Raw genomic sequence first — 24,448 nt, 5'->3', positions numbered from 1 at the left:
CTTAAATAATCAAAGGAAATGTTTTTGTGCAAAGTTCTCCTGCAAATGTTGACTCATTTCAAGGGACCCCTTGACTTAAATTGCAGAATAAAAGACCAGTTCCTAAAAAGAAAACAGTGTTATAATTGTAGAAAATGTACTTTATTAGGATAGAGAAATGGGAATAACTTGGTAAGTTAAGTAGAAAATAAATTACCAAGATCTGGTTTAACAGAACCTGTAGAATACAGGAATCAGAATTTCAATATCTGTTTTGTTCTACGATACTGTAATGGATTTTTATCAACTCTGTGAAAGTTCTTTAATGTTCCCATATTCTGATGTAACACTTCCTGCTTCTAGATCTCATTTTCTTACACAACCTTCCAAAAGTTGTGAACAGCAGCCAATTAAAAAAAAAAACACCTTGGGTAGAATGTCCTTTATCACTGAATGAGCCTTTGGACATCTCCTAAAATAGAACTGATGTCCTGTTAAATAAACTGTGTCTCAATGGTGAACAAGCCTTGGCTGTATTGAAATGTAACCCATTGGAAAATATATTCAAAAGTCCTTTCTACAGATTCATCACAGGTCAGGACTCTTGGCACTCTGTCGTTGAGGAGTATTAGTTTGCAGACGAGATGATCTTTTCCAAGAATATTCTTTGGTAATTGAGGAGAACGCAATGACACTTTGAGGGCAGTAGGTTTGCCCCATTCTGCAGATGAATACTAGTACTTTTCCAGATCAGAAAAGACCATCATCTTCTCAAATTTTGATCTTTCTGAAATGGCTAGGCTCTGTTATAATACCACACAAAATACATTTTTGATGTTTTTAATTATTTCAAGATAAGTTAAAATGAAACCGTTCTTGTATTTATGCAGTTGGATGTGGGTTACTGAAAACTGCTTTGTGTTTCAGCTTTCAGATGTAAACTCTCCAATTGGTCGCGATGCTTCTGTGTCCAGTTTCAGCAGCACCACACTCACTCCTTCTTCCACCTGCCCATCACTAGCAGACTCCAGGTGTAACTCGGTTGATCAGAAGTAAGTCTAAAACAAAGAATGTGCACTTCTTTGTGCTAATCAAGTTGAAGGATGCTCGTGCTGAAGAAGGGAATACTCACGAACTTGTTAAACCTGACGCTGAAGAGAGAGTGTGGGGGGGAAAAAGCACCCCACTTGCTTACAACAATATGCCTTAATTTCATTCCTAAAATAGTATCTCCTGTAGCAGAGTGTATTCCTCACTTTCTATCAGCTTCCGCTTATAGCCATTGAGCAAAATTAACGTGTCAAATTATGGGCTGTTTTATGCTGTGGATCCCACGCCACAAAGAGCTGGTTTGAGACTAATGCAACTAATTTCAGAGAACCCTTGCAGCTGCTGGAGAAAGGACTGGAATCAAACTTCCCAAAGTCTTTATTTGGTCTTCCTCTCTCTCACCGCCTCCACCGCCCGCCCCTGGCCAAATGCAATCTTGTTTTTAAGGGTTAACCTATATTGTTCAAAGAATGGAGAGCCACAGCCACAAAATGCAGTGCCCAATGTTCCGCCCATTCATTGTATCTTTTATTTTTGCAGATACAGAATCCACTCTTCTACCCCTAGTATCTCAACTTCAGTGTTTTTGACTCCTTTCTGTCTGGGCACAAACACTGCATCCTTTGTTGAACTGGAAGCCATTCCAATTCTTCTTGCATGTTTACGGCTTGGTAATGATTGCCTTTCTGGAGACAGCAATATCCCAGGGACAAATAACAAAAAGACAAAAAATGTAATTGGGCCATTTTTCTTCCTCCATAACTTGTATAATTAAAAATAATTTTTTTCTAATCTATTCCAACTTACTAACTATAAAATCTAGTAGTGAAAACTGTTGGGAGGAAAAAAGCACCAAAGATTCTGATCCTGTTCTACCCCCTGTATCTCAACAATCCTTCTTTGGAGTCCTTTTTTTTTAATGAATGCATCACTTGCAAAGAACATGTTCAAGGAAAGCCTTCATTCATGCACTGCTGTTTCAAACTCTTTGTTTCCCATTTTGCTATTGTAACAATTAAGCTCCATATGTATATTTTGAGTCTAATATATTTCTGCCCTCCCTTCTTTGTAAGCTGAGACTGTGTTCACTTTGCAGGACTCCTGAGGCCAACTCTAGGTCTTCTAGTCCGTGCATGGAGTTTGATGGCTTCCCCATAGTTTCTCGGGTAGAAACTTCCTATCTAGCCAGAGCAGGGAAGAATGAATTCCTGAACCTGCTTCCTGACATTGAAGAGATCAGGACTGGGTAAGAGCTTCTTGTGAAATCCCTAATCCAACCTATTCCAAGTTACAAGCACTTTTTAAATGTTAAAACACCAATTGTATTTGACTTTTTTTATGTCTTGTGCTTTTCATATGCTGTAGTCCCGTAGTGTCAAAGAAAGGATATCTGCATTTCATGGAACCACAGTCTAATTCCTGGGTGAAGCATTATGTTGCTATCCGTCGTCCGTATGTGTTTATCTACAATAGTGATAAGGACCCTGTGGAACGAGGCATTCTAAACCTGTCCACAGCTCAGGTGGAGTACAGTGAGGATCAGCAGGCAATGCTTAAGGTCAGTAACTTGTTGCATTGCTTATTTGTGTACTTTTCCGCCAGCAAAAAATGAATTCTTTAAAGTATAATGTATATAGTCACCTCCTCATGAGGCTCAAATCACTAAAATTCACTCGCTATATGTAGGAATATGAGTTCAACACCAATTCTGTGGGATGGATTTCTGGTACTATCTGGTATCACCTTCTCTTTAGGCACTTGTGTACTCTGGTAATCCGATGCTGTACATGTGTCATTTATACTTGCATACTCTTGCTTTATAATCTATTGAAGTGTGCAATTAAAATATGCATTAAACTCTACAGCTATCTAAGACATTTCAAATAAAACCTTTTTGAAGCCTCTTTCCATGGCACAGTTGGTAAAGACAGCATGTAATGGTGATGTGCAGATCGGCAGGTTTCAGGTTTGATCCCTGCTCTCTGCTCAGTTAGCTAATCTTGGCTATGGTGCCAGTAAAGAACAACAATCCCTGGGCTACAGAGTCCACATTCCACCAAGGTACCAGCTCTTGATTGCTATCCAATGAGACATGCTGGAAAGTGCATTTGTATGGGTGTCAGATGAGGACACGGGATCAGCCAGTTATGTTGCCGCAGTCAAGTACTCCACTATGTTGTCAAGACCCATAAGGATTGGCTGAAGGCGGCCACTGCCTGTGGAATTATGTCTTAGCAAAGATTCAGTACCTTCTGGAGAGACGTAGAAGAGGTCAAAATTGGCAGTGAAGAAACTTTTAATGATTACCTGACAAGTAGGGTTGCAACACTCTTTTAATTAATGGTTAAGAGTGAAGGGAGCCAAAACTCTTAGGTTTCAGCAGTCCCAGTAAATAACCATTTGTTTATTTTTTCATTGTGCAGACATCTAACACTTTTGCAGTGTGCACAAAACATCGTGGAATACTTCTGCAAGCAAGCAATGACAAAGATATGTATGATTGGCTGTATGCTTTCAATCCACTGCTGGCTGGCTCAATCAGGTAAAATATCAGTTTATATTTTCGTAAAACTTCTTCTCATCCCTATTCCTGGCCTGGATATCTGGAACTCTTTCTTGGAATGCAGAAGATATTTCACGAGAAGCACATGTGAATGAACAAATTTTCAATTTAATTAATTGAGAAACACCGCTTGGGAGGCAATTTAATCAATCAACACCTTTTAAAAATCCAATCGCTGGAGGAACTGTAATTAACCTCAGCGTCTTTTCTCCTCTTTTATTGGTGATTGAATGGGTTGATATAACGGGTGGGAGCAGCGACTGTGCCAGTGGTATGAGAGAACTTCTTTCATTCATTCATGGGACGTAACCATCACTGGCCAGGCCAGCATTTATTGCCCATCTCTAGTTGCCCTCGAGAGGGTGGTGGTGAGCTGCCTTCTTGAACCGCTGCAGTCCATGTGCTGTTCGGAAGGAAGTTCCAGGATTTTGACCCAGTGACGATGAAGGAACAGTGATCTATTTCCAAGTTAGGACGATGTGCGACTGAATGAATTTAAATTGTTGAAATGGCAGTCTCTGGGTTAATTCATTGATAATTGATGTTTGGTGCCTTCATAGATTCATGCCTTTCAGTTACAATTTTTTTTTTTTTGCTTTTTTAGGTCAAAACTCGCTAGAAGACGTTCAGGGCAACAAACAATGTGAAAGAAAACCTTTCGCAGAAAGCAAGAAATGAAGTAGTAATTCTGACTTGCCTTTCGACCATACAATTGTTGCTCTTAACCTTTTGTGATTCTTGACAGTTTCTCTTGTACATGTACACGTGGCTTAACTCTCTATCTAAGCACCTTTTTTTTTTCTAGTTATCAAAATACTGCTTTTTCTTTACATCCATTCCAGATCTCGTAGTAGCATGTTGTAAAATAGTCGAGTGGGTGCACGATTCTCAACACTTTTTCCATTTCTGCTTTCTTCTCGTGTCTGTAGGATGTCCTTGTCTTTGCTACCTGTCGCGCTGTAGCCTTTAATTTACTACCACAGGGTAACGGCAACTGGCCCTCGGGGCTCGTAGCTGTAAGGAGAGGTGGGAAAGAGAAATACAGGCTCCTCATCTGATAGGTGATATCTTAAGAATATATACCTTCAGGAATAGGTTTGTGTGTTCTGGGATAACTTGCATGGTAATCTCCAGTATTCTAGAATGTCACGGCTGCCAGAGGATTTTAGACTGAATGTTTTTGATGATCGCAGCAGCTGCAGACTTTGCTGGGTTGTTAAGTGTGGATTGGTGCAGTTAGGTTGAAGCTCATTCTGAGGAAATGTTGTCCTTCTACTTACTGAGCTAGCAGGAAAACTAGTGGATCTTGGAAGCTGATCCACTTTGAGTGGTGGATTCACTGATAAATGGTGTAACAGAAGACAGCAAGACCAACTGGGGAAAACAATTGGGGTAAGATACTGCTATTTTACACACATGCTGCAGTGGTTAGGCTGTCCCTTTCCTAAATATCTTTGCTTTCTTTTGTGTGTGCATGCATATGTATAGAGACACGTTTGCACCAAGTTCCTCCTTTTTACCTTTGAGTAAAAAGTAGATAAAGGCAGACTTTGGCTAATAGTTTTCCAGACTTGACCTCAACAATGCACGTGTTCCTCACCTTCAAGTGACAGAACAAGACGTCTGCATCGTGTCAATGATAAATACTTCTTTGCAGTATAATCATTATCAATCAGGAGCAATATCTTAGAATAACTGACCCAAGGTCAGGTAATTCCATGTCACTGTCGTGCCAGATGGAGAGCTGTAAATACTCCACAAATCATGCACCATGCTGTTTTCCTGCATACAACCAGATGCTTTAGAAAGTTACCTTCTAATCCATTATGTCATGATAAGGTGCTTGCCTGATCCGTTTAGTTGCTGGCCTTTGCCCATCAGATAACCTGCAGCTGAAGCTGCTATTTTGAAATGAGAGTGAAATTTGGAAAGTAGGAAAAGAAAACTAAGACCCTATTGAAGTTGCAGACCAGTATTCACACCTGTGACTGTATCAGTGAGCTTACTGCAGTACTTAAATACAGATGTTGAGGCAATCCTCTCATCTGGGCTCAGAATTATCATGAGATCATGTTTAATGTGTTTTCATCGCGACAGTTTAGCTGAGAACAAATTTGGCTGAAGGGACTGGATTTCATTGCATGTTATTCTCCTGAAGTTACACATACTCAATGATTTTCAATTTTTGCAATCCATTTTGTATCTTGAGGGTCAATGACATATCCTTAAAGGTGTCTGCTAAAATGTCCCTTGCCAAATTCCTTGACCCTTCAACCAGACAAGGTATAACACAAGCTGATCACGAATTTGTTTACAGGTAATTGCATGTCAGTATTTCTCAAGTAGTTTTGAGTTTGCTATCCTAAAGATCTCATCCTATAGCCAAAATCAAGTGCACCAATTTGTATAGCTGCAGTTTGATTGGATCAATTGATAACTGCACTGTAATGTATGGAGGCATTCTGAGTGAAAACACAATGGTATGTGATGACATGCAAACTATTTAGTTGAAGAAAAAAAGTTAACACATTTAGGGTGTGATTGGCAATCATGTAGCATCTTGCCAAACCCAAGGACAGAGGAAAAATTTCAATTATTGTAGTCTTGTCCTTGATCTATTCCGTCTGGCCCAACTAGATGACATTGGCTTCCCTGGGAATCTCCAAAGACCTCCGTTCATTGTATGGTTTTTCCCTATAGTAGTTTCACGTGTTGCTGCAGAGGAAATGTGTATTTCTAATGCATTATAGCTGCATACTAATGCTGTGTGACATGAAAACACATTTTCCAGTAATACAGAATGACAGTGGAGACCAGAATTGTATGAAGCATGCTGACCTTTTGTGGTCACATGCAGTAGGGCTTAGACCACATTTAGCAAACCAGCACAGACAACTTAGCGTCGCTGCAGATTTATTTTAACAGTACGTATGCACTTTTTCTTATCAATAACTGTTGACCATAATTATGCTTAAATAGAGCTTGATCAAGAGGGATCCTAGTGGGGTTATCTGCTGAATATTCTCACAGTTTGTCCACTGAAAAGTTACCAGGAGACTATAAGCTGCTTTACTTCCCAATCAGCACTGATTTGTGGAGTGGAAATGGTGGAGATATGTGGGGCATTAATAGACTAATGGACAGAGAACCATATTGTTGCTTGAATTGTTTACTACAAGAGTTACCAGGATGTAAACTGCCTCGGCAAATCAAAAGTGAGAATTTCAGTGGTAGTATTTGATTAGTGTACTGTTTACAGTTTTGTTTTATTGCTGAAGGAACAGTGCTATGAAATGAGAGGGGGAGAAGGTCTGATCTTTGCTTTGAACATCTGAAATCAAATAAACTGAAGACATGAAACTGGAATTTCAATCCTTAGTAAGCATCCTATTCCCTAAAATCCCAACTTGATTCGCTCTGCCCTCACCAGGTTTTTTTAAAGTTTAATTTGTATGAAGGGATCCAAGTGCTTATGAAACATTAATGGAAACATACTGTAGATTTTAAGGTAAATGGATATTCATTTGAACACGAGACTTGCCTAGTTTGCGGTTATAACTTGGATTTCATCTCATGCTATTGTAATATGGAGTGAGTAAAATTGGATACAACTTAACTTCTACAAATCTAGGAAATTAAGTAACAAACATTTATGAAATGCATAGATCCTTTTAGATAGTACATAACTATTGAGAATTAACTTATTGTATTCTTCTCAGCATTTTTTTAAAACTGTGAGCTGAAGAAAGCCATTTAAAAGAATGAAGGGCATGACTGAGATGAACAAACCTACAAATCATTGTCTGCACTAGTATGAAGTTACAAGTACTCAAGACCAGTTAAATGTAAAGCTTTGCAGCAGAAGGAGTCCAGTATGTTAGACTACATAAATTACAGTATGCATAACATGAGATCACTTATAAATGACAGCAGATAAAACTGTTTGAGTTGGTCCCTTTTTAAGCTGCATGGCTTCTATTGTTAATGGACTATGCACTATTTTTGGTAAAACATGACTCAGCTATATTTCCTCATGACTTGCATTACAGATATTCAAGCTTTGAAGAATAGAAAGTACCACTATTTTAAATTTCTAAAGTATCGAGGTTGAAGCTAAACTAAAAGCTGGTAGTTTTTCCTAAGTCAGTATGTGTGCTCCATTCTTTTAAATACATACATAAAGACCCTTCACTATTTATTATTTGCAGTTTACTTAGAATAAATTTTGATGATGCAGTCCTTAGTTGTGACTATGTATGGACGTTGTATTTCAAAAATTAAGGTTACCTAATCAAGTATGTTCAATAGAACCGGTACATTGTGTGCCTGAAGTTAGCCAACCTGCAGAGCACACAGTGAGATGCATCATGCCAGAGGCCAGACAACCTTCAGAGCATGGGTAATTTGAAGAACATTTGGTTAGTAAACTTAATGTACCATACATTGATCAGCTAATACTTCAGTGTTTAAAAAAATAAGACTAGTTCATTTCCATACACTCAGTACTGGATATTTGAAATCATTGCATTGTATTTAAACTGGATATAGAGCAGTCATGACGGGTACATATTGTTGGCCTGAAATGTTTAGTTAGATACAGTTATGAATTAAAGATGCTGCAGGACTAAGCTTGAAGTCTTTATTTTCCACGTTAGATACCAAATGAAATTTGCACATCTTGCACTTTTAATACATGTTTCCAGCTACTTCACAATGTAAGCAGCGCACTGGTACGAAAGAAACATACCTTTTAATACCAAACTAATCTTACATAAAACAAAATCCCAGATCTTTTGAGAACATCATCTACAGTTTAGTGTGAGGGCGTAACTGAAGAATTGCATTGTTAAAATATAAATTGTAATCTGGTGACTATGTATTTATTAGTCATTTTTTAAAATGGTAATTAAATACTTTGTCTAAAAAGAGGTGAAAAGTAAAATCTACACAATTTACTCAAAGCCTTTTCAGGAATCTGAAATATATGAAATCATGTGAAAACAGTGCTAATCCTGTCTGAGAGTTGGCCATCTCTACAGTTAGGAGAAGTAATGCTCACATTTTTATAAGCAGATCTTTTTATTGTATCAAATCTCACTTAAATAAACTGAGACCCAAAGTTATCAGCCTATCGGTGAATCAGATTTGCATAATAGTTCACCTGAGGAAATCTAACCCACCCAACAAGTGCACTGGAAATCCTTTTATTTTAATACTGATCTGTTTGAAGTCTGCTAGACATAAGTACATACATTTTTATTAACATTGTAAGATTCCTGCATTGCTGTTCCTTTACCAACTCATTTCAGTTTCTAATGGAAGCCAGAATCTGTTCACATGTTCAACATGCAACATGGATTCATCAGAGCAAAGATACCCTCCTGCCCTCATTACTAGCTTCTGTGTAATTGTTAGCTGGTGCACAATGAATGCACTATTTATTTTGTATGAATTGTTTGCAGTAAATTGCACACCTTTTAAGGAAGTAATTGTTTAAGAAAGGATTGAAAATTGCTGTGGGACATTGTGTATTTTCTCAGCATAAGAACCCTTTCACCAGTACTGCACATTGGGATATGAAATATATGACCACTATTTTTTTTTTTTTTGAGACTGTATACCTTCATAAAGAAGGTAGAGAGTTCAGAGTAAGGTTACAGCATTCTAACAATTGGCTTTTTGCTTTTTAGATTAACAAGAGTGCAAGTTAGTACTGTGATCATTTTTTTGAGGTTACATTAGTGCATTTTGCATGAAAAATTGGAAACTGTCAAATTGACTGATCAAACCTACACTAATATTTCATCTGCACCGAAGCACACTCAACATTGAATATGGGAAGCAGTGCTGAGATGGAATTATTTTGTAGATTTGATTGCGTAACAAAATTATATATAAATTGATGAGTTATACTGTCTCCCTCAAAAAAAAATTTAGAGGGTATTGCAATTAAAGGGAAAGATATTGTAGCTGCTGTTCATAGGTTTACTGAATGTGCTGGTAATCAGGAATTTACCCGTGTGTTTTTCTAATTTTAATTTAGTCTGTGGCTGGTTAACCACAATCCATTGTAGGTCAAGGGTAGTTTTAGTTGGAACTGATTATTGTGCTTCCTATCAAAGCCGATCCTTCAGAGAAGTGCATCAACACTGTACATTATTTATTATATTTCATCAGGGTGGCTACTCATAATTTTTATTTTGTAAATATGTGTTGAACCAAGCTTGAGGTATAAAGACTTAAAAATGTAAATATTTCGTTTATTTGTACTAATTATAATCCATTCGCTGTATAGCATAGACGTGTAATGCAGATATCTAATTCTGTGTATGGTAACCTGCACCACTGAACTGTTTAGTGAATGAGGTAACAATAAAGGTACAACCAGAGCATAAACAAAATAAACTTGCCTCGTTTTTATTTGTGCTTCATGTACATGACACTGCAAAATGAAGTAATATTTTAACTGATAAAATAATTGCATTTATGTAGTGCCTTTCAGGACCCTGGGACATAGAGCCATAGTTATACAGCACAGAAACAGGCCCTTCAGCCCATCATCTCTGCCGGCCGTCAAACACCTAATCCCATTTTCCAGCACTTGGCCCGTAGCCTTGTATGCTATGGTGTTTCAAGTGCACATCTAAATACTTCTTAAATGTTATGAGGGTTCCTGCCTCTACCACCCCTTCAGGCAGTGTGTTCCAGATTCCAACCACCCTCTGGGTGAAAAATGTTTTCCTCAAATCCCCTGTAAACCTCCTGCCCCTTACCTTAAACCTCAAAATACTTCACAGCTGATCAATTACTTTTGAAATGTACGTACTGTTCTGTAGGCAAACACAGGTGGAAGAACACACGGCAAAGTCCCACAAACAGCAACAAAATGAATAACCTATTCATGCATTTTTAGTGTCGATTGAGGAAATAATATTTTCCACAATATTCTGAAAACATCCTAGCTCTTCAAAAATGGGTCGTGTGATCTTTAAGATCCACTTGAACAAGCAGACGAGCTTCAATTTAATGTCTTGTTCGAAAGACATTTTGGACAATGAAGCACTCCCTCATACTGAACCGATGTCGGCCTAGATGATGTGCTCAAGTGCTACCTCAAAAGAGGATTTTACAAGCACAAGTAACATGTAATGGCAGATTCATTGTAGTGTTACATGGACCTAGTTATTACTGAATGATACCGAATGAAAAAAAATTATACAGGGCCTTGGTGAGGCCACACCTGGAATATTGTGCGCAGTTTTGGTCTCCTTATCTGAGGAAGGATGTTCTTGCTATAGAGGGAGTGCAGCGAAGGTTTACAGACTGATTCATGGGATGGTGGGACTGACGTATGAGGAGGGATTGACTCGGTTCAGATTATATTTGCTGGAGTTCAGAACAGTGAGGGGGGATCTCATAGAAACCTATAAAATTCGAACAGGACTTGACAGGGTAAATGCAGGAAGGATGTTCCCAATGGTGGGGGAGTCCAGAACCAGGGGTCATAGTCTAAGCATATGGGGTAAACCTTTCAGGACTGAGATGAGGAGAAATTTCTTCACCCAGAGAGTGGTGAGCCTGTGGAATTCGCTACCACAGAAAGCAGTTGAGGCCAAAACATTGTATGTTTTCAAGAAGGAGTTAGATATAGCTCTTGGGGCGAAAGGGATCAAAGGATATGGGGCGAAAGCGGGAACAGGCTACTGAGTTGGATGATCAGCCATGATCATAATGAATGGCAGAGCAGGCTCGAATTGCCAAATGGCCAACTCCTACTTTCTATGTTTCTATTCACAATAACTAGATATAAAACTTTCATAAATTCATAACATCCTTGTCTATTTCAAAATGATCTTAATAAAATAAATTAACTCAATTCTGTTTGTATCAGTTTGATTGAATTGTATCTTTACCTCAGTCAGTAGATTGTGGGTTATAAGCTCTCCTTTAAAACTAAAACACACAATCTTGGGGGGCCACTCCAGTGCAATACTGAGAGAGGACAGAATGGTCAGAGATACTGTCCTTTGGATAAGGTTTAGCTATTTTGCTAGACATTGAAGATCCCAAGACACCATTTAAAGAGTAGAAAGTTCTCCTGGTCTCAATGTTCCTTCCGTCAGCGCCATCAAAAAGAAACATTATATTGTTACGACCATTCGGGACAAAGCCCCCAATCAAAACATAGAATTGTGATCGCGGTGGGAGCGATGCAATTCAGTCCTGTCGATCCACAGATCGCATCATATTACTTTAAGCTTTCCAAATCGGAGAAAAAACAGCCAAATTGAACAATCTAATAACCTCCAAATGAAGCGAACCAAACCAGTTATCTTTAGATATCAACAAATTGACTATTTATTTTAAAAAACTAAAATCTTAAACACTAAGATAAACCAATATCAAAGACCTTATAACTTATTTAAAAATCTAACTCCCGCATTCACAGACATATACTAAAAATTTACAGTGGTTTGGGTTTTTAAAAGAACGTCGATTTTATAAGTAGCTTTTTCTCAGAAATAAAACAAATAAACCAGGCGTTGTAAGTTACGTTCCTGACAAATGGTTGTCTAATACAACGCGGTCAAAGTTCACTTGCAGTCTTCCAAAGTCCCGGTGAAAAAAGGGTCCTTCCAAAGATAGGAATTCAGCAGTTCAGTTCAGCAGTTGTAGCATAAGCTGTCACTTCAGTGATAAACACAGCAATACTGATACTTTTTGTTAAGAAAGAAAGCTTTTCTTATTTTTCTTAGGGAATTAATTCAGCTTGACTCTTGAGAGAAATAACAGTTCTTTTTCCTTTAGTTTAAATTATCTCCGAGAGCTCTCCTCCCTTCAATCGCTGAAACAGTGTCTCTCTGCTCAAACCAGTTTTTTCCAGCCAGCTTTCAAAAGTCAGACTGCAACATTGAATCTCTGTCCTCTCTCTCTTTGTGGCTGTTGCTTGGCAGAATTGGTTCACTGAGCCTCCGGAGAGTTAAAGGTGCACTGTTCCTCTTACAGTCTTAAAGGCGCACCGTAATATTTGAGGAGAGAAAAACACAGGATTGTGTTGATATAGACATGCATTTCAATCCTGTTGGTAGAAATTGTTGAGTGAAGATGTCTGTCACATCTGTTCACATAATCCAGAGCACTTGCAAGTAGCTAATTGTACCTGAATCACTTGAGATACTATGTAAATGTAATTTTATTTTTCTTATTGGAAGTCTTCAGAAAACCACTTCCAGTGGTCCTTTTGAAGAGACTGAATGTGACCCTGGAGAGCAGCCCAACAAACTGACCTCTCAGCTAGCCAACTGCTGGACTTTGAACAAATGACAAGATTAGATGTCTTTCCGAATTCCAGCTAAGTCATTTCAAACTGGCAAGTTCCTTCCCCTTTGACCTTGTGAACAGAGATAAGTTCTTCATCCAGACAGCCACTTCCAATGTGTTTTGCAATGTGTAGTTAGGATTCCCTACTTCAATTATCAGTAAATTTGAATAAGCATGATCTTGCCCATAATTTGAGATGTGAGCCATGCAGTGACCATTGACTATGTATGTTTGAAAGGTAACACTAGAATGAATGTATTTAAGTTCTCTGCTTTGTGCCTGGTATAGATGGCTATTCCAAATGAACACAACTCGGGTTTTGATTATAATAGTTTCACCTATAGATTTTGAGCTTTTAAAACCTTTTTCTACATCTTAAACTTAGCACTTGTTCAGGTCTTCAAGACTGTATTCAGAGGAAACTATGAAGATAGAGATATTTTGGTGTGATTGCTTAATAAACTTGAACAGCTACTTACATTAAGAATGTATCTGGAATGGTTAAACATGTCTACAATGGTTTCACAGACATGGGTAAATGAGCTTACTTTTATAAACATTATAGCATCACTGTTATTTTTACTGCAAAATTTGGGCCATCAGTGCTCACTGATGAGTAAATTGGATAGCAACTTCCTGTGTTTGCACATGAGCAGTTAAATGCGAAAATCTGAAAGTTGTTGTCGCAGTTGCCCTGCTCCTCCAGAAGCTTTGCTATAACAGTATCTCACTGAGAGACTCAGCATTGAATGACTACTGAAGTTGTGCTACTTGCATAACAGACAGCCCTGAAGATACCAGAAACTGTCAGGGCTTGGCCATCCAAGTATAAGTGAATTTTTAATAGCATGATGTGTCTTAATTACTGCCAAACAACCTCCCTGAAACTGGAAATTAAATTTTGCAAGTGTGGAGTCTCATTCCTTCAGATATTGTCAGGCAGGGAGGAAGTTGTCGAGCGAGGGAGCCATGGTTTACTAAAGACGTTGAAGCGCTTGTCAAGAGGAAGAAGGCGGCTTATGTTAGGATGAGACGTGAAGGCTCAGTTAGGGCGCTTGAGAGTTACAAGCTAGCCAGGAAGGATCTAAAGGGAGAGCTAAGAAGAGCGAGGAGAGAACACGAGAAGTCATTGGCGGATAGGATCAAGGAAAACCCTAAGGCTTTCTATAGGTATATCAGGAATAAAAAAATGACTAGTTAGATTAGGGCCAATCAAGGATAGTAATGGGAAGTTGTGTGTGGAATCAGAGGAGATAGGGGAAGCGTTAAATGAATATTTTTCGTCAGTATTTACAGTAGAGAAAGAAAATGTTGTCGAGGAGAATACTGAGATACAGACTACTAGGCTAGATGGGATTGAGGTTCACAAGGAGGAGGTGTTAGCAATTTTGGAAAGTGTGAAAATAGATAAGTCCCCTGGGCCAGATGGGATTTATCCTAGGATTCTCTGGGAAGCCAGGGAGGAGATTGCAGAGCCTTTGACCTTGATCTTTATGTCGTCATTGTCGACAGGAATAGTGCCGGAAGACTGGAGGATAGCAAATGTTGTCCCCTTGTTCAAGAAGGGGAGTAGAGACAGCCCTGGTAATTATAGACCTGTGAGCCTTACTTTGGTTGTGGGTAAAATGTTGGAAAAGGTTATAAGAGATAGGATTTATAATCATCTTGAAAAGAATAAGTTCATTAGAGATAGTCAGCACGGTTTTGTGAAGGGTAGGTCGTGCCTCACAAACCTTATTGAGTTTTTTGAGAAGGTGACCAAACAGGTGGATGAGGGTAAAGCCGTGGATGTGGTGTATATGGATTTCAGTAAGGCGTTTGATAAGGTTCCCCACGGTAGGCTATTGCAGAAAATACGGAAGTATGGGATTGAAGGTGATTTAGTGCTTTGGATCAGAAATTGGCTAGCTGAAAGAAGACAGAGGGTGGTGGTTGATGGCAAATGTTCATCCTGGAGTTTAGTTACTAGTGGTGTACCGCAAGGATCTGTTTTGGGGCCACTGCTGTTTGTCATTTTTATAAATGACCTGGATGAGAGTGTAGAAGGGTGGGTTAGTAAATTTGCGGATGACTCGAAGGTCGGTGGAGTTGTGGATAGTGCCGAAGGATGTTGTAGGTTACAGAGGGACATAGATAGGCTGCAGAGCTGGGCTGAGAGATGGCAAATGGAGTTTAATGCGGAAAAGTGTGAGGTGATTCACTTTGGAAGGAGTAACAGGAATGCAGAGTACTGGGCTAATGGGAAGATTCTTGGTAGTGTAGATGAACAGAGAGATCTTGGTGTCCAGGTGCATAAATCCCTGAAGGTTGCTACCCAGGTTAATAGGGCTGTTAAGAAGGCATATGGTGTGTTAGCTTTTATTAGTAGGGGGATCGAGTTTCGGAGCCACGAGGTCATGCTGCAGCTGTACAGAACTCTGGTGCGGCCGCACCTGGAGTATTGCGTGCAGTTCTGGTCACCGCATTATAGGAAGGATGTGGAAGCTTTGGAAAGGGTGCAGAGGAGATTTACTAGGATGTTGCCTGGTATGGAGGGAAGGTCTTACGAGGAAAGGCTGAGGGACCTGAGGTTGTTTTCGTTGGAGAGAAGGAGGAGGAGAGGTGACTTAATAGAGACATATAAGATAATCAGAGGGTTAGATAGGGTGGATAGTGAGAGCCTTTTTCCTCGGATGATGATGGCAAACACGAGGGGACATAGCTTTAAGTTGAGGGGTGATAGATATAGGACAGATGTGAGAGGTAGTTTCTTTACTCAGAGTAGTAGGGGCGTGGAACGCCCTGCCTGCAACAGTAGTAGACTCGCCAACTTTAAGGGCATTTAAGTGGTCATTGGATAGACATATGGATGAAAATTGAATAGTGTAGGTCAGATGGTTTCACAGGTCGGCGCAACATCGAGGGCCGAACGGCCTGTACTGCGCTGTAATGTTCTATATTAATTATTGGAAAAATTTTTAAATCCTTTTTTACTTGTTCTTTCTGCCTCTTTTATCTCACTTTCTTAATCCAATCTTTCTTTTGCTTTGTCGCTTTCTTTACATGATTTGTCACGGAATTACCTACTCTAATTTACACTTCCTGGTTCAGACTCTGCATGTCTCAGTAAGGATTCTTCAATCTGATGGGTTAAGGAGACACACCATTGCTTGCCCTGTTCACATGGATCTCAGAATCTCTGGTGAGCTGTGCTGTTTCTACTTTGATAATCTTAGGTCCCAATGCAAAAGCTCCAAGTCTGTACAAGTGAAATGAATGGTTAGCACGTTCGTTCACCGCTGATGGCAAAATACAGGCCTCAACATTCACTGATTAATGCTACTGTACTGGAATAGCCTGATGCTGATAATTTGCCAAATATAATCTACTTAGTATGACAGTGAGGCTCTGACCACTTTCCCAATTTTTCCTTCCTTCCTCTTATCCTTCTCCACCCTGCTCTCCTGCACACCTGAAAAGAATTATTATGTGGATGTCATATGGCAACAAACCATTGGCAATTCCACTGTGCAAATGATTTGCTTATTGGCTGGGCAGTTGCAATCTTCCATGCCAGCAGGATAACAAGTCCAAAAGGCAGAGAGGAGTGACTATATGGGGCTACGTCACTTTGTAGTAGCCTACAAACCATCACTAAACACTACTATCTGAAGTATAGAGTTAGCTGTAAGGATAGGTCATATTTACAACTCCAATGCACTTACACCTGCACTATTATAGCCTCCCTCCCTGACTCTGTTCCTGCCCAGAATGTTAAGTCATGTTGACTTGCAAGAAATTGAGCCAACAACTTGTCAGCTGACATCCTGGGCTAATCTCAGGCTATTTGCACTAAGCAAACGAGTGATGATGGAGTCGATGCCCGTTCCTGACCCACCCTCCTGGGGCTCACGACCCCCAGGCTGACCGCAGCCCCTCGGCCGGGGTCTCTATTTCTGTGGAAATGCTCCTGGTTTTAGGTTCCTGGGGCCGGCAGCCGCCACCTCCCTCCAACGAGCAATCGATTCATCCTTTACTTTCCCCGCAGAGCTTCTGGGCTGCTGTGATTGACACACAGGTTGACCACTCAGAGCGCGCGTCGGGGTAGAACACTATGTAGCAATCGGAGCGTCATCCAATAGGAGGTGGAGGGGGCGGGGCCTGAGGGCTGAATTGTAGCAAACGAGCCGGAAACAGCTTTTTGCAGCAGTGGCTGGAGAGACGAGAGGTTTGACAATGGCTCAGTGAGTATAATCCTCAGTGTGGGGAGGGATTGTATCTGTTCTCAATCCACTCAGTGTAGATTAATCTTCACTGTTACCAGGATATGTTTGATTTGCTTCCTTCTTTAAATTGCTGTTTTTTCTGCTTGGTTATTATGGGTGATAATGTGCTCTTGACTTAACGTTCAAGGGTTACTCACCTGAATCTGGGCAACTTCCTTTTCCTTTCCATTTCTTTTAAAAATTCCGCCCCTCTTCTTTCATTTCTTATTAGGTTTCTAGGCCAGGTAACTTTTCCTGGCTAAGAAACTAGGCAATTAGTAGGTCTTTTCCAGTTCTTGGACAAGCTGCCAGGAGGGTCTAAAAGTGGCTCGATAGTTCAGATCTATCACAGGGAAGTATCCAACCTCAACAGTACAGACTCAACAGGATGCTGGGAAAATAGTTATGAAGAGCGATTTTGAGATACTGGAACTGTTCCCACTGAAGTAGTGAAGGCTCAGAGGAGAAGTCTTTAAAATTTAAGAGTTTAATGGAATCAGTTTGGGGACTCAGTGAAAGTAGTCATCAATTAAATATCAGAGTAAGGAGAGATGAGAACACATGACTTTGCACATGGTTCTCAGCATGGAGTACTCTGGTTGAAGTAGAGACTGCTACATCTTTGAAGGGAAAATTGGCTAAATATTTGAAATGGGAGAATATATAATGGGGCGAGCATAGGGCTGTGGGATTAGTTTTGTGTTGCTACTGCAAAAGGTACAGTGCGCTGAATGGGAGCCTTCAGTACTGCAAGCTTCCATAGATCTGCAGTATGCTCCACCTTTCTGTGACTGACAGTAGCTCAGTGTGGAGAAATCAGAACATTTTCCAGTGCAAAAGAAAGCCATCAAGGCTCTGCTTGTTGGTTCTATTCACTTGCCCTTTTGCCGTCCCTTTTCCCATTTTTTTCTTTTTCAACTGTTTATCCACTTAGTTTTTAAAAGCTATTTCCATCACTTTTTTTTCCTCCTGCCTTCCCCCTCTAATCATTTGGTGATGAACTGAAACTTTTGTTCCCAAATCACTGACTTTACCTTCTCAAAAGCCCTCGCAAGTTTGAAGAAGCTTTTCAGTGCTCCTCTTGGCCTTCATTGGGCCAATAAAAAGAACTCCACTTTCTCCTTGTAATTAAAGCCTCTCATCCCTGGTCTCCTTCAGGAGGGGTGAGTATGGGGGGGGAAACTACTCATCAGTGTATGAAAAATGTCCCGTCAACAATTTCTGCTTCCTGTTCTTTGACTGATTTCCAGTTGTAAGCACAGATTTGACTTCCACCATTTTGCACAATCTATTGGAACAACTCTACTCTGAAAGTGGATAAAAGCAACTTTCAAAAGGCAAGGCTATATTTTTCACCAGTTACAAAGAGCCTGAATAAACCACATAAATAGAACCTCATCTGTCTGGTCAACATTCCCTTACTATTTAAGAAGTTGGTTATGTCTTTCAGTGAAGACCGACCGGCAAGAGATTGATGCTATTTCTCCAGGCTGAAAGCAAACTTTTTGTGAAAGCTGAGGCAGGAAAAGTCAGAAGGAAACAGCCCGTAAATTTCTCAGACCTCAAGTTAAGTCTAGCTGCGAGCTGGATGAAAGCAGTTTGCACTGTTCAGTTCAGGTTCCTGAGTGAGATGCTGTGTTGGCATGTGGTTTATTTAGTGTATTGGTACAAACACAACGTTGGTAAAATCAATTTATCAAATGTTTCTTAATGTCATGCAAACTATTTCTTGTGAGGTATTAATTATGGGGAAATGGTGGCGCAGTGTTAATGTCACTGAACTAGCAATCTGGACGTCCAGGCTAATGCCCTGGAGACACGGGTTCAAATCCCACTGTGGTAGCTGGTGGAATTTAAATTCAATTAATTAATAAATGCAATTAATAAAATCTGGAATTGAAAGCTAGTCTCAGTTTCATGACACCATTACTATCATCGATTGTTGTAAAAACCCATCTGGTTCACGAATGTCCTTTAGGGATGGAAATCTGCCATCCTTACATGGTCTGGCCTACATGTGATTCCAGACCCACAGCAATGTGGTTGACTCTTAACTGCCCCCTGAAATGGCCTAGCAAGTCACTCAGTTGTCAAGGGCAATTAGGGATGGGCAACAAATGCTGGCACATACCATGAAAGAATTTTTTTTTTAAATCGTCACTTTAAATTTCTCCCACGACTACCACAATCAGTTACATACAGCTCTGTGTTTCAATATTTCACCTCAACCTTTCTTAATTCAAAAGGTTCCTAGGCACAAACACATTTGGAAGTTTAACATGTATAATTGTGCACTTCTAGGTATTTTTCACAGTCAAAGGGAACATTGAATAAACCTTTCTCTCATGACTTTATCCTATGCTGCAGTCCAGTGACAACGCTGATTTTAATGAATTAAAGTATGTATTTTGAGGATGAGTATCGTAGGTATGATGGGCCGAATGGCCTCCTGTATCATTCTCCCATTAAAATTGTAGTGTTTCAGTGGCAGATGAGCAGAGTATTGGAGGTGAAATGAGAGGATGATGTTTGGATTTGGATTTCATATTCTTTTGAACAGTACTTTTTTTTGTAGAGTTGGAAGACCTTTTGGTTCCTCAATCCGTAGGCGGGGTAGTATCAGGAAGTACCAAGTTGTAACCTAATCGAATGACTGGAGAGACCTATTGCCACATATCCCAAGAATCCTGGAACTGTGTTTAAAGTTTTGTGCTGTTTTGCAATATTGTATTTAAGGTTTACAGCAAACATTAAATTAAACATAGTATTGTTCTCTGACCAGGGGGAGTTGTGCAAACAGGGAAATTAACATGATTAATCATATTGCAATCGCCTTCTAACCAAACGAGGTAACTTCGGAGCCTAAGTGGGTAATCTAGTGCAGTTACACAAGAATGTACCAGCAATGGTTGAGCTGGAACAAAGTTGCACATTAGGAGCACAGATAGTGTAAAATATTTTTCTGTGTCTTTTACTAAATGTTTTTGAAATGTTTTTTTTCCCATTCACTTTTCTCCACATGTGTTGGTATTAATTCACGCTGGTATGTAGCTCTGTAGGTGCTCATAACTGTCCAGTAACTCACCCAGTTTATCATAATGTGTGAGCAAAGATGTCGAACTATTCAGTCTGGTTCAGGGGTTTATCAGATTCTGGGGAGAGAAGGAGGGACGTCAGGTTCTGGGGAGGGGGTGAGAGGGGAAGAGGGGGTATCATAGCTAAGACCAACGCTGTCATAGAATCATAGAAAGTTTATGGCACAGAAGGAGGCCACTTGGCCCATCGTGCCTGCGCCAGCTGAAAAACGAACCACCCAGTCTAATCCCACTTTCCAGCATTTGGTCCGTAGCCCTGCAGATTACGGCACTTGACATGCATTTCCAGACACCTTTTTAAATGAGTTGAGTTTCTGCCTCTACTACCCTTCAGGCAGTGAGTTCTGGACCCCTACAACCCTCAGTGAAAAAACCTTTCCTCATTTCCCCCCCCCCCCCCCCACCTCACCACCCCCCCCATAATCTTTCTACCAATCACTTTTAATCTATGCCCCCTAGTCACTGACCTCTCTGCTAAGGTGAATTGACCCTTCACCTCCACTCTATCCAGGCCTCTCAAAATTTTGTACATTTCAATCAGATCTCCCCTCAGCCTTCTCTGTTCCAAGGAGAACAACCCCAGCCTATCCAATCTTTCCTCATAGCTACATTTTTCCAGTCCTGGCAACATCCTCGTAAATCTCCTCTGTACCTTCTCTAGTGCAATTACATCCTTTCTGTAATGAGGTGACCAAAACTGCACATAGTTCTCGGGTTGTGGCCCAGCTAATGAGTTGTACAGTTCCAGCATAACCTCCCTGCTCTTATATTCTATACCTTGGCTAATTAAGGAAAGGATTCCATATGCCTTCTTAACCATCCTATCGACCTGTCCTCCTACCTTCAGGGATCTGTGGGCATTCAGTCCTAGTCCCTAACTTCCTCTACACTTCAGTACTTTCCCATTAATCATGTATTCCTTTGCCTTGTTTGACCTCCCCAAATGCATCTCACCTCAATTCTTTGGGTTGAATTCCATTTGCCACTTTTCTGCCTACCTGACCAGTCCATTGATATCTTCCTGCAGCCTACAGCTGTCCTCCTCACTATCGACCACACAGCCGATCTTTGTGTCTTCTGCAAACCTCTTGATCATGCCCCTCGTGTCCACAGACAAACACTTTTTCTAGCCGGTAAACAGGAATCCTCTCCTTTTCCTTTCTCCATTGCTAGCCCAAGCCAATTATAAGCATCTCTCTCTTAGCTGACCTGCTAAGGTCAGGTCAGGAGCTGAACCTGATGGTCTGTGTGACTCTGCACAATACTGGGCTTACACATTAACCAATAGGCTCAGTGGGTTGTCTCTGTAAAGGTTTCATTCGTTTCTGCAGACTATCTAGTTAAATAATTTTAATGGGATTGTTCTCTTTTTCATCCCTTTGGGTGGGGGAGGGGCCCATTGTCTTGAACCAGATCTCCTGTACCTGGTACAGTCTCCAGGTTGAAAGTGGGTAGTGGGTTTCCCTCTAATTCTGTCCCACCTGCCCAACCATTCGTAGGTTTGTACAAACAATCGACCATGAGCTAAGCAGATTTCACCATTTCTCTGTCGTTGTCATCAACCACTCCTAGGAATACCCAATAAAACTACCGTGATCCTGGCCATGAGCAGACTGCGGTGCACTCTGGAGCTGTGCCATTGCGTGTTATAGTAGAATTACAGGGAATGTTGGACAGACAAGCCGGAAAACAGAAGCATCTGATGTTTCAAAGAGACTGTTCCATCTGTTCTGATGTCACTTTCTTTCTGTAACCAATGCACCAACAAGCCAAGAGACCCAACTGAAACTGGGAGTCCAACTCACTCAGTGAAGGAGCTTTTTGTATTGACTTGTCCACTCAACAATTCCCATTGGAAATTGTGTTGGGAGAGAAAAATGCGTTGCCCTCCTAGCAAAGCATTTGGGCCGAAAAGGGTGAAGCAGAAAAGGAAAGGATAGTGAGTGGAGAGGCACAGTAATTGCAACCAGTGGTGTTGAGGGCCCTGTAGAAGGGTGATGGTTTCACTCTGCTCATTCAAAAACTGTGGGCACTCCATGCCCCGTATTGGAAGTGAAGCAGATTCTATAATGTGTGTTCTGTCTCGAATCAACAGGTGAATGTTTGTGTGCTTCCCCTGCAATCCCCCTGATTGGGTATAAATCTAATATAATAAGATTAAGAAATGAAAATATTTTCTCTTTCCTACCAGAGCTGATATTGCACTCATTGGATTGGCTGTGATGGGGCAAAACCTGATTTTAAACATGAATGATCATGGCTTTGTGGTAAGTTTGTTTTGAATAGATATTCACTTAGTTTGCTGTTGATGGCATCTTGCTGTGCACTAACTTGCTGCTGCATTTGTCAAAGTAACAGTGACTGCACTTCGTATCAAGCAGGCTCATTGGGCCATCTGGTCTACTCCTGCTCCGATTTCTTGTGTCTTGTGTTCATTGAATGTGAAACAGTTTTGAGCGTCCAGGGACTGGGGAAGAGCTGGAAGATTGTAAGTTTTCTTCCTTCCCACTTTGTCAGCTCATCTCTGCATCATGTAATTAGCAGAACTTGTGTGGGAGTGGGGGTGGTTGGGAGGCGGGGGTGGTTGGGAGGCGGGAGAGGCGGGGGTGGGAGCAGGCCTGTAACTAAGCAGATTACTGGACTGTGCTAATTCTGTTTGGTTCTCGCTGTCTCTCCAACAACAAAATTGATGAATTTGGCCACTTTTTTTTTCCACGACTCAATGATGTGAATTCCGATGTCCTTTCTCTTGTATTTTTATAATTAAGAATATGATTTTTCTGGTGAATTTTTCTGCTTGCAGAAGGGGAATTGGTGGCAATAAGAGCTTCGTGCTGTTGTGTTTTACTCACTGGGAACAGGGTTGAGCTGATTTCTATTAAGGCCACACATCAGAGACACATGCAGATAAATCCCACTGATCTGAGCTGAATCCAAGCACAGCTGAGGGGTGAATGTGAAGGCTGTTAACTCATTCTCTCTAATCCCTACAATCCACCCCCCACCCCCCCAAAACACTCCTGTGAAACTATTTTGATGTCATGACAATGGAGCAGGTTATATGGGGAGATGGTGGTGTAGTGGAAATGTCACTGAACTGGTAATTGTGGTCCAGGTTAATTAATAAACTCAATTCTCAATTAATTCATAAATTCCTGGAGTTAAAAGTTAGTCTCAGTAATGGTGCCATGAAACTATCATCGATTTGTTGTAGGAATCCCATCTGGTTCACCTAATGTCCTCGAGGGAAGGTAATCAGCCATCCTCGCCTGGTCTGGCCTACATGTGACTGCAGACCCATAGCAATGTGGTTGACTCGTAAATGACCTCTGAAATGGTCATTGGTGTCAACGGCAATTAGAGATGGGAAACAAATGTTGGACTTGCCAGTGACGCCCACATCCCATGAAAGAATTTTTTTTTTTAAAAATCCATGTCTTTGACACTGGCCCTGCCGTATTCCGTTGTAGTAATGACAGTGCTTGTTAAATAGGAGTTGACACTGTTTGTGCTGCAGGTTTGCGCCTTCAACAGGACAGTTTCCAAAGTGGACAGTTTCCTAGAAAAGGAAGCCAAAGGGACCAAAGTGATCGGCGCGCACAGTCTGGAGGAGATGGTCTGCAAGCTGAAGACTCCTCGGCGTATTGTTCTGCTGGTGAAGGCTGGCCAGGCAGTTGACGACTTCATCCAGAAGCTGGTACATTAACGGTGTTCCGGGTTGTTGAATATTGGACTGGTGTAGTTTCTGTAGCAGGATACTTCTACGAAAGCAAGTCTGAAGAAGTAGGGGTGGGGCGTGTGGGATGGTGGTTACAGACTAACTGCCTGCCCAAGCTGGGGTGGAAGAAGTAAAAATGTTTTTTCTCTATTATAAGGGTGTGTGTGTGATACAGGGATGGCAGGGTCACGTTGCACTCCTATGAAAACAGAAGCCACCTCTCCTTGTTTTCTTCCCCATTGAGGTCAGCTCTCTTCCCAGGCTGTGTTCCATCTCAGTCCCAGTTGGTGGACAAGTGGCCTTTTTCCCTCTGCCTGTCAGCGGGCGTTCGGAAAGTGCAGAAGCAGACTGATGCATGCTCCCTGCTCACTTCATCTCCCTTGCCTGGAAACCATTCTTTAGCTGTGCCAGGCAGGCAGTGATAGGCAGCTCTGCGGGGTGTCTGAGCCATGCCCATCACATGAGGGTGTTAAATGGT

General features: G+C 40.9%; 1 protein-coding gene across 7 annotated transcripts in view; it reads left to right on the top strand.

Moving 5' to 3' along the window:
* Window positions 1-24,448, top strand: part of kif1b (kinesin family member 1B) — a 250,476-nt gene that overhangs the window by 208,213 nt on the left and 17,815 nt on the right. For 5 of the 7 annotated variants that reach the window (XM_068016945.1, XM_068016944.1, XM_068016943.1 and 2 more), the window contains 5 exons: window positions 907-1,031; window positions 2,126-2,275; window positions 2,395-2,587; window positions 3,453-3,571; window positions 4,197-9,997. In XM_068016945.1, the coding sequence (XP_067873046.1) occupies window positions 907-1,031; window positions 2,126-2,275; window positions 2,395-2,587; window positions 3,453-3,571; window positions 4,197-4,239 (630 nt within the window). In that variant the 3' untranslated portion in view covers window positions 4,240-9,997. Of the gene's footprint in view, window positions 1-906; window positions 1,032-2,125; window positions 2,276-2,394; window positions 2,588-3,452; window positions 3,572-4,196; window positions 9,998-17,073; window positions 17,137-22,443; window positions 22,520-23,769; window positions 23,950-24,448 lie in introns of those variants that run through there. The other 2 variants (XM_068016948.1, XM_068016947.1) reach the window with 2 other exon arrangements.

Source organism: Heterodontus francisci, chromosome 37 (assembly GCF_036365525.1).
Source record: "Heterodontus francisci isolate sHetFra1 chromosome 37, sHetFra1.hap1, whole genome shotgun sequence".
In the NCBI taxonomy this organism is placed as follows: Eukaryota; Metazoa; Chordata; class Chondrichthyes; order Heterodontiformes; family Heterodontidae; genus Heterodontus; species Heterodontus francisci.
This window is presented reverse-complemented; position numbering and strand designations above follow the sequence as displayed.